Source organism: Nicotiana tabacum, chromosome 19 (assembly GCF_000715075.1).
Source record: "Nicotiana tabacum cultivar K326 chromosome 19, ASM71507v2, whole genome shotgun sequence".
NCBI classification, from domain to species: domain Eukaryota; kingdom Viridiplantae; phylum Streptophyta; class Magnoliopsida; order Solanales; family Solanaceae; genus Nicotiana; species Nicotiana tabacum.
In genome coordinates, this window is record NC_134098.1 from 62,692,002 (window position 1) to 62,702,326 (window position 10,325).

General features: G+C 35.9%; 1 protein-coding gene across 1 annotated transcript; it reads left to right on the forward strand.

Moving 5' to 3' along the window:
• The first annotated feature begins 5,554 nt into the window (after positions 1-5,554).
• On the forward strand, positions 5,555-10,084 carry LOC107791833 (protein TRANSPORT INHIBITOR RESPONSE 1). Its single transcript, XM_016613973.2, has 3 exons — positions 5,555-6,177; positions 7,788-8,280; positions 8,921-10,084. Exons 1-3 carry the CDS (start codon positions 5,723-5,725, stop codon positions 9,716-9,718), a joined length of 1,746 nt encoding a protein of 581 aa, XP_016469459.1. The 5' UTR covers positions 5,555-5,722; the 3' UTR covers positions 9,719-10,084.
• The last annotated feature ends 241 nt before the right edge of the window (positions 10,085-10,325 follow it).

Below are 10,325 nucleotides of genomic sequence, written 5' to 3' on the forward strand. Positions count from 1 at the left end.
CAATTTCTCTTTCCTCATCTCTTTCTCCTTTAGAAGAAAGCCACCATACTTAAATTCTTCTTTCTTTAAAGACGAACTTTCTTCATCATCTTTGTTCTTCTTTACCATACTATTTCTCCTTACTCTATAAAATTTTCACCATTTTTTAGTTTCTAGGTTTTGTTTGTTTTGTTTGTTGTGGATTCGCCACTGTTACCGATGGGTTTGTGACCGTAACAGTGGCCGAAAAATGGAGGTCGTCGTCACTTGCCTTTTTTTAACCAAACGAGACCAGATTTGAACGAAGAACACTAGCTTGCCAGAAAGATCTGATAGCTTCACCCACGCGGAGAAGATCTGAGCTCGTCGACTATGAACTGACAATGAAAACTAACGACCTGGAAATGGAGTGATCGGCTCGTTGCTTGAGGTCGTTGCCGGCATTATGAGTTATGGTTGATATCTTCTTAAAGGAGATGCAAGAGGGGGGAGATGAGGAGGCTGTGGTTGTCGCCAGATTCGGGGGACAACAGGGGATCCAAATGGGGAAGAAGGGCCTAGATATCTTTTTCTTTTCATTTAATTATTAAATTAACAAAAACAAGGGGACAAATAAGATTTAGACACATGTGCTTATATAAGGATTTGGACAGATAATGCATTGGTTTGACGCACTCATTTTTTTGTTAAACACGCGCGTTCCATGTGGCAAAAGTAGTGTGTATTAGGCACAATTTTGAAAGGTTGCGTGTGTAATATGATATATGTCCTCAGAAAGTGTGTAACGGAAATTTGATGTATAGTTTAGGTGCCAACTTATGTATTTTGCCGTATATAATAAGAAAGTGCAGCTCTCCCCTCCCTCATTCTAGAAGATATCACCAGTATTAGTTCTCCCAAAATACTCTCAATACCTCTTTAGAATTCCCAAGCATACTTAAGGCAAAGTCAGGGGTGAATCTAAATCTAGCAGGATCTAATGTGAAGGAGATTAGAATCATCACTGTAATATCTATTATCTTTGAATCAATTCTGGAGATTCGTTGGAGGCGAGGATTAACCATCCTATAGGTGAAGCTAGTTCTCCAACAAGGTATGTACGATGACTTTCTTTCCTGACATGAGTTGGTGCAAGTCTCTCTCTCCCTCTAAAGGATTTTTGCATTGTAAGATTTGGTAGTTCTGAGTCCTTCCTAATAACATTGTTTCTGTTCTTGTACATTCTGGCCAGAAATATTTCTTTCAAAGTTTAAGATGCTCACAGTAGTATATTGAGGCCGGGACGTATAATTCACTATGAGTTTAAACTTAACATCTCCCGAAATTTGATCATGCATTGTGCTTATATGTATATGTATCAATTTTACTTTATCGAGCCGCGATATAGATAGCCGGGTATGACACATATTGTGCAACCATTAATCAGCTAGGTAAGAAGAAATACAATGTGAGACACTACCGAGCCCTTGTATGGCCGGGTACGACCGAGTCCTTATGCGTCCAGGTACGACCGAACTCTCTATGAGGACGGGTACAAAATGATGTAATATAAGATGCTACCGAACGCTCACGTGGCTGGGTACGACCGAGACCCCCCATTGAGGCCAGGTACGATGTGAGGAAAGAAACAAACTTTACCGAGTCCTCTGCGAGGTCAGGTACGATATGAAGCAGGGCTAAATAATAATATATTGAATTTAGTGCATAATCTCCATGAGTGGCTTAACCCACTGTAAAGCTTGCATAATTTTAAGTGTATAGTTTCTATAGTTTATGCCCCGGGTGGCTTGTCTTCGGTACTCAGGTTGAAATCACGTGCTCATAACTCTTATGTTATGACTCTGATTTACATGCTTTCTTAGTCTTACATACTTAGTACATTTTCCGTAGTGACGCCCTTTTCTCGGGGCGCTGTGTTCGTGCCCACAGGTACAAATAGGCTCGGTGACGTCCCTTCCCAATAGCATGTTGTACCAGGCACTAGGCACTGAAGCATATGTTCTGAATATTTTGGGTACTGTCCCGACCAAGTCGCGTATATGAATATCCCCTTGGTACTCTGAGAGGCTTGCAGACTAGAGTTTGGTTATGTATATTTCTTCGGTACTCTTAGAGGTTTGAAGACTAGAGTTTGGTTGTATGTCACACGTGAGTTATAACCTTGTTGGGTACAACTATGAATATGAATAAAATGTCAATGTTGTTTTTTGCGAGTCAGTTGTACATGTTTTAGATTACCAGTATCACTACGTGAATACTTCGTTGGCCCAGACTTTATGGTTAAGGAAAGATAAGAATGAATGTTGGTTCTTAGGGACCATCGGGCGACGTGTGCCGGTCGCACCTCCCAGGATTGGGATGTGACATTTTCATATCAATATTGTAAAAGAATTAATTTATCGTAATTGATATGAATCAATTCCGATCTGTTATTGGAACTTTTGGGTGTTGGGTTGATTTTAGAAAGGCAAGTTAATTATCCAGTCATTAGTAATACACATTGCAATTACTGATGACTAAATACTGATGGATAAAGGAAGGCTCTCTTTGCAAATCATGAATTGAGAAATTTGACGGCCATGATTACATTTACACGTATGATATTATGATGAATTAAAAAGGGGACGACCAATCCCATGATATTTCCACATCATTCATAATTGGTCCCCAATAACAAGATACATCAGATCCAGCCCCTGCAATCAGAATCATGAGATTCTCTTCCACCCATTTTCACCACTTTCCATAATTATATATGGGTAAAATAAACGTGTAAACTAACGTATGTTAGTATTAGTTAAAGATAATTACACTATTCAGCTTAGATGATCTTATTAGGCTTGTTAAAGTAAAAGCTATGTATTGTCAAATTAACCTCCTAATATAAAAAGTTTATATATTGCTAAGGGTCGTTTGGTTGCACTACAAAGATGGTGTACCACATGCATAAAGCTCCACATTAGTAACGTATTGTTTGGTTGTATTTTGAAACTTACATAAAATTTAGCAGTATATAATATAACATAATATGCATAATATTGGTTGGTGTTTTTGTTATATACATAACTAATATCTTGCATAAGTTATACACGAATTTATATATCATTTTATGAGGGATAAAAGATAGAATAAGAATATGAGGATTAGTAATACATGGATTCCTCACCTATTAAATCATTTTTTTCTTTCTAAAAGTAAATAAAACATACTATATTTTAATCCCTACATTAATTATTAATTCCTACATTCAGAAGCGGATCCATGATTTAAACTCTATGGGTTTAACTTTTAAAGTTTTTAGCACTGAACTCATTATATTTTTAAAGTAATGGATTCATACATACTATTTTTGTAATTTTAATATATTTTTATACATAAATTTTTCTTCGTGTCAAAAGTCATGGATTCAAGTGAACACGTCACTAGCACACTACATCCGACCCTGTCTATATTACAATTCGTAAATTATTAATCTCATATTACAGTCCGTGCATTACTAATCCCACCACATTACAATCCTTTAATTATTAACTCATTTCTAAACCAAATGACTCCTTAGTGCATAATTTTAGATGTTTATTCCGCTTATTTTTTTTATACAATGATAATGCAAGAAAATATTGAAATTATGAATACTAGAGTATTTCTTTAAAGTATAAATATTAAATAAATTTTTTAAAGGAAAGTACGTCTTTGTTAAAGTGAAATGATTTTAAATACGTTAGACTTTTCAAAAAGAAAAAAAGTGTGACAAAAATCATGTTTTTTTTTTGCAGCAGCTGAAACAAAAAAAGAAAGGGGAAAAAATATAACGAAAAGATCAGTATACTACAGGGAAGGAGTTAAAAAACGAAAACGACGGCTCACGAATTGTACAGCGGGTAAAAGCCTTGGTGCTATTCCTCTGTCTTTTTCATTTCTCAAGGTCCCCCCTCCCCCCCCCCGGGCTATACTTTCATGCTTAGATTTTTCTTTTCTTTTGCGAATTTTAAGGTACTCTTATTTGTTTTTTCACTGTCACTTTCTCTACATCATTTAGGTAATAAAATTACAAAACTATAAGTATAGAGAATTTTGTTATTCAATTTTCTCACATTATTAATCATCTCAAAGGACAGATCAATGATAAGAAAGTTAGTCAAACATCAGTTTGCACTATTTTCGAATTCTAGTGCAATTGAATTTTGATACTCCACTTTCATTTTTAATTCCGCTAAAAGATACTTTTCTTTGGCCATAATTCGGTATATTCGTGTTATAACAAATTCTCTTTCATTTCTTCAGTTGCAAGCCTAGCATTTCTCAAACATTGAGATGGAAAATAGCTAAAAGTTCATAATTCTAACAATAATATAACGAGTCAAATGGTTTTATGGTCTATTACAAACTTATTTTTAATTTTATGACCAAATCTTTTTTCTTACATATGAAAGATTTAATTTACACATAAGAAATTTAAAAAAGCACTTTCTTAATTTTATTATTGTAAAAAGCCCAAAATAAACAGTATTTATTAGTGCTATTTGTACATCATATCCCTTTAATTAAAAAAATAACCTTTTTAGATTTCTTATGTGTAATAGACAAATATCTTACGTGTAAAAGTAAATCTCCCACGTGTAAAAAAGAGGAGGTGATAAAACTAAAAATAAGTTCGTAAAGAGCCACAAAATCAATTGACCTATTATTATTATTATTATTATTATTTTCTTTTTGGGAGCAAGATGCAAATTTCTCAACTTTATTCAAGAGCAAGTCTCCTCTAAACCTACTTTCAGAATATATATTCAACAAATATGTTCAAATAAATGTAGAAAGCATGCAACTCAAATTACAGACATTTTATATTATTGTTCAATCAACTTCTTTCATACCCACTTTCCACTATGTGAACAGAAAATATTATTTTATTTTAGATAGTTTGCTAGTCAAAAAATTATGATTCAAAAAGTATTAGTATATACGGATTCAACTTAAAACAGCTGATCAACTTCAAGATCACTACGACTGATATTTCTATTTTTTTTTACTTTTGTAAGTTATTCAAAAAGGAAAAACTACTCTTGTTAAGCACGATTTTACATTTGTTGTATGGTACAACCGTTAACACACCAATAACAAAAAAAAAAATATTTTAATTTATGTGACATACTATCGACATTGAACTGAATTATTTTTTAAAACATATGATTTGAAACATGCTATAATAAATTATAAAACTTAATCTTAAATATATTATAACATTAGTGTAATTCTAAAAATTTGTACATTAAAAATAAAATAAGAAGCATAAAATTAATTCTTTTTCAAATTTACAAGAGTACTGTAGTATATTTCATTTTGGATTAAAAAAAAAATAAAGTATTCACATAAATCAAAAGGGCGAAGTAAATTTTTTTGTTTGATGGGCAGTAAACCTTGCACCCTCAACCCTGGTAACATTTTAACCAAGTATACGACTCAACTCAACAAAACCCTGGTTACATTTTGACCGCACCAGTGACCAATCTTAACACCCCCACCCCCACCCCACCCCAATTCCAACATCATCACATAATAAAACCTTATCTTCTCTGCAGTACACACACACACACACACACTCTTTTTCTTCTCTCTCTACACAGAGCAAATCTAAGCTCGTTAATGTCGATTCAGATCTGAAGCACCTCACCAAAAACAGGAACACTGTTAAATCACACAGCCAGTGAAATTCCAGTTTTAACCCTCCCATCTCCGTACGACAATGGCGTACTCATTCCCGGAAGAAGTTTTAGAACACGTGTTCTCCTTCCTCAGCTCCGACGAAGACCGCAACTCCGTATCCTTAGTCTGCAAATCATGGTACGAGATCGAACGCTGGTGTCGGAGGAGAATCTTCGTCGGAAACTGCTACGCCGTGAGCCCTAGCATTATGATCCGACGGTTCCCAGAAGTCAGATCTGTAGAGTTTAAAGGAAAGCCTCATTTTGCTGACTTCAATCTGGTCCCTGAAGGTTGGGGTGCTTATGTGCACCCTTGGATTGTGGCTATGTCTAGGTCTTACCCTTGGCTCGAGGAAATTAGGCTTAAGCGTATGGTAATTACGGATGAGTCCTTGGAGTTGATTTCTAAATCGTTTAAGAACTTCAAGGTGCTGGTTTTGTCTTCTTGTGATGGTTTTACTACTGATGGTCTTGCTTCTATTGCCGCTAATTGCAGGTGAAGCCATTTTCTCTCACTAGCCATTTATCTCTCTAGTTAATACATTTCCTCTTTTTTTTTTGTTTTGCTAGTTGTAGTGTGTTTAGTTGTGGTTAGAGTTTTAATCTTTGGGTCTTTGTTTAGCTCTACTTGTGTATTTAGATCTAATTTTGAGTATTAATGATTCCTTAAGCTTTTCGCAATAGAAGTTTTACATTTTTAGGAACTACATTAAAAGTATTAATGTATGTATTGGTACAATTTTGTGTAGTTAAGGTAATTTTTTCTCTCACTACCCATTTTCTTCTCTCTATTTTACACCTCCTATTTATGTACTGCTTACTGTAGTGTATTTAGTGGTGATTAAAGTTTTAATCTTTGGTAATTAGATCTATTTTTTGGGTATTATTTGGTCAATGATTCCTTAAGTTTTTTGAATGAAGTTGACATTTTAAGAAACTATATAGAAAGTGTCACTGTATATGTTAGTACACTTTTTTATAGTTAAAAGTAATTAGAAGATATTTTGAAAAAATCTTAGTCAAAGAATGTAATGATTCATGTTTCAAATGGTAACAGTGCTTTAGAAATTGGATCCGAGAGAGTAAGTATAATTTGGTGTATTGCAGTTAAATCTTAACCTTTTTGGAGAATGCAGTAAGCACTTTGGTTTTAGACGTCGGGTTTTGGTAGTATTTGTTACTTGTATGGTTTATGTTCCAATTTGGGGATTTATTTACCTTACCAAACAAGAAATTACTTGTTATTGTTTAATCTATATTGTAGGAAATATAAATTATTGTCTTGGGTAGCTAGTGGAAATGAAGTAATAACTGGTTTTATTCAGTTGAAGAACTGGCTTTTCTTGTTTCACACTGTTCCCAATTTACTCTTTTGTTAGAAAACATGTTAATAGTGTTACTGATGCTGTCTTGCTGCTATATTGCATCTGGCTTTTGATTTCTGAAATTTTAATTTTTTTCGGTTCGACTTCTTTCGGGTATACTTCTGGTCATTAATTGCCAGGTTTTAATTGAATGAGCAGACGTCAATAGTTTCATATACTTCCTTTACTAAATAGTGAACTTATTGGTTTTCTTATAGGACTTAACAGTTGGGCTTTCTTTTACGGTTAAATTCTTGTGGCAGAATCCGGATAATTTGCAAGTAATTTGATTCTGTTGTTAAGTATATTTTGCTTTCCCTCTCATTATGTAACTGCATTTTGAATTGTAAGAAACATTTCTCTTTAATGCTTCTTCGTTTTAAAGTTTTGGAGATTTGGATGTTATCTGAATTCTCTGGAGAATTCCACATGTTTGTTTCTTGGTCCTTTCGTGAGAGGCTTTTGAAAATCAGGGTGGAGTTTTGTAATGGAGTATATCTGTGGTTCAATGTTTAAATGGTTAATTGTATTAGGATAGGAAATGGGGATTTGTTAAATCCCACTTTTAAAAATGTGTCAGTTTGAGGCAAACATGATTCTGATTCCTTCTTATTGATCTTGCTCATATCAACTGAGCGATTTTATCATTCATTGTTGCCTGCTGAGTCCAGCTATGTGCTTCAATTTATCGCAGAATGATTATGTAGATTGGCATTCTCATGTAACTCCTGTTTTATTGCAGGAATATTAGAGAACTGGACTTGGGAGAGAGTGAAGTGGAGGACCTTAGCGGACATTGGCTTAGCCATTTTCCTGATAGCTGCACGTCACTTGTTTCACTTAACATTGCCTGTTTGGCTTCTGAGATCAGTTTCTTAGCTTTGGAGCGTCTGGTTTCCCGCTCTCCTAATTTGAGGACTCTTCGGATAAATCGTGCTTTGCCCCTTGAGAAGCTTCCGAACCTGCTTCGTCGGGCTTCCCAGTTGTTCGAATTTGGTACAGGTGCCTACTCTGCTGAAGTACGGTCTGATGTCTTCTCAAACCTGACTGAAGCTTTTTCATGCTGCAAGCAACTTAAAGGCTTGTCTGGGTTTTGGGACATTGTTCCGGCTTACCTTCCAGCTATATATCCAGTTTGCTCCAGACTCACCTCTTTGAATTTGAGCTATGCTACCTGTCAAAACCCCGACCTTGGCAAGCTCATAAGTCAGTGTCACAATTTGCAGCGGTTGTGGGTATGTTCTAGCTTGTGTTCTAAATTTTTTGAAGAGTTAATTGATTTTCTTGATACAACAACTGCGAACATGTTTTTTTTATCTCCTAAGAATATCATCATACTTGCTGTGATTATATTTAGCAAAATTTCTATGAGAAGAATAAAAAAACAGTTTGTTCGTACTTGTGCCAATTCCTAACGGCCACAGATCAACCAATCAACTACGACTTAATCCCAGTTTAGTTGGTGTCAGCTTTATGGATCCTCTTAAACTATTTGGCTATATTCAGGTCCATTTCATTCCAATACTAGATAGGCAAAAAGTAATTCATTCTGTAGATTAACTTCACCTATGCTGGTTAGGAAGATTCCAGGTGACAATATTTGATACCGTATTTCTAAGTAACTCACCTTCCATGAAAGTTAAAGCTAAATTTTACATGCTTGATTGTGATCTGGATGAAAGGGTTTCAGTTGTTCAAACTTGTGCCCACCCGATGCACATATTAATCCATCTAAATGAGATTTTTTATGCTAAAAAAATTGCATGTATACTTAGTAATTTTTCCAAACTTGTTCTATAATTTTTCTTGCCATTATAAACTCCAGTGCCAAGTTTAAGTGTTGATTTACTTGACTTGCAATGAGTATGACTGCAGGTCCTAGACTACATTGAAGATACTGGTCTTGAGGAACTTGCTGCCAATTGTAAGGACCTTCAAGAGCTGAGGGTGTTTCCTTCTGATCCTTTTGCCCCTGAACCAAATGCAACCTTGACAGAGCAAGGCCTTGTAGCTGTCTCAGATGGCTGCCCAAAGCTCCAGTCTGTTTTATACTTCTGCCGCCAAATGACAAATGCAGCATTAGTTACTATTGCTAGGAATCGTCCTAACATGATTCGTTTTCGCTTGTGTATTATTGAGCCTCGATGTCCAGATTACTTAACTCTTGGGCCGCTTGATGCTGGTTTTGGGGCCATTGTGGAGAACTGTAAAGAATTGCGGCGACTCTCACTTTCTGGCCTCCTTACTGATCGTGTCTTTGAGTACATAGGGACCCATGCTAAAAAGTTAGAGATGCTTTCCATAGCTTTTGCTGGGGACAGCGATTTGGGACTCCACCATGTGCTCTCTGGCTGTGAAAGCCTCCGGAAGCTGGAGATCAGAGATTGTCCCTTTGGAGACAAGGCTCTCTTGGCCAATGCTGCAAAGCTTGAGACAATGCGATCCCTTTGGATGTCTTCTTGTTCAGTAAGTTTTGGAGCATGTAAGCTGCTAGCTCAGAAGATTCCTAGGCTTAATGTTGAAGTCATAGATGAGAGGGGTCCTCCAGATACAAGGCCAGAAAGCTGCCCTGTAGAAAAACTTTATATATATCGATCAGTGGCTGGACCGAGGTTTGACAAGCCTGGTTTTGTTTGGACAATGGATGAAGAAGCAGCAGTGAGGTTGTCTTGAGCCATATAGCAATTGGGAGTTCTTCACAAGGAATGACGGCAGGTATTAGTGCTATGTTAGCCTCGTGCATTTGTTATATAACGCCTTATGTAGTTGCAGTGCCAGTTGAGGTGGGAACATTACAGCTAAAAAGTATAGAGAGGCTCGAGGGCTCGTATGCCATCAATTTTACTCTTGGCTGAGCTACCTTACAGCAGCTAGCTATTAATAAAGAGTTTGAACTCTGAGTTGCTGTGTATCATCTAGTGTAACAATTATTATTCCTTTTTCTTTGGGTGGGTTTGGGGAGGTGGAGGGCAAATTTTTGCCGTTGCATGTGTTGTTTCCAGACTTTGTTTCATTATGTATTTGTTTCTTTCTTTCTTCTAGTGACTTATTCTCTAATGACAGATTGCCATCTTGAACTTGGATAATAAGTTACTTAGGATAATGTACGACAAAATGTTAGTTGTCTTTTTTTTTTTTTCCTCCCGAGTTGTTAATTGTAGCTCTTCTGGTAAATTAATTGTACCATGCTGAAGGGGAGCCTTGGTGCAACAATAAGAGATCAAGGGTTCTAGTGGTGAAAACAATCTCTTGCATATAAGCAAGGGAGAAGTTCTCCTAC

What these genes read in the sequence shown, in the direction of transcription:
- LOC107791833 (XM_016613973.2), top strand. Translation starts at nt 5,723, where the DNA reads ATGGCGTACTCATTCCCGGAAGAAGTTTTAGAACACGTGTTCTCCTTC. An exon ending in TCTATTGCCGCTAATTGCAG is followed by an intron (nt 6,178 to 7,787) that starts GTGAAGCCATTT and finishes GTTTTATTGCAG; the next exon opens with GAATATTAGAGAACTGGACT. An exon ending in ACAATTTGCAGCGGTTGTGG is followed by an intron (nt 8,281 to 8,920) that starts GTATGTTCTAGC and finishes GTATGACTGCAG; the next exon opens with GTCCTAGACTACATTGAAGA.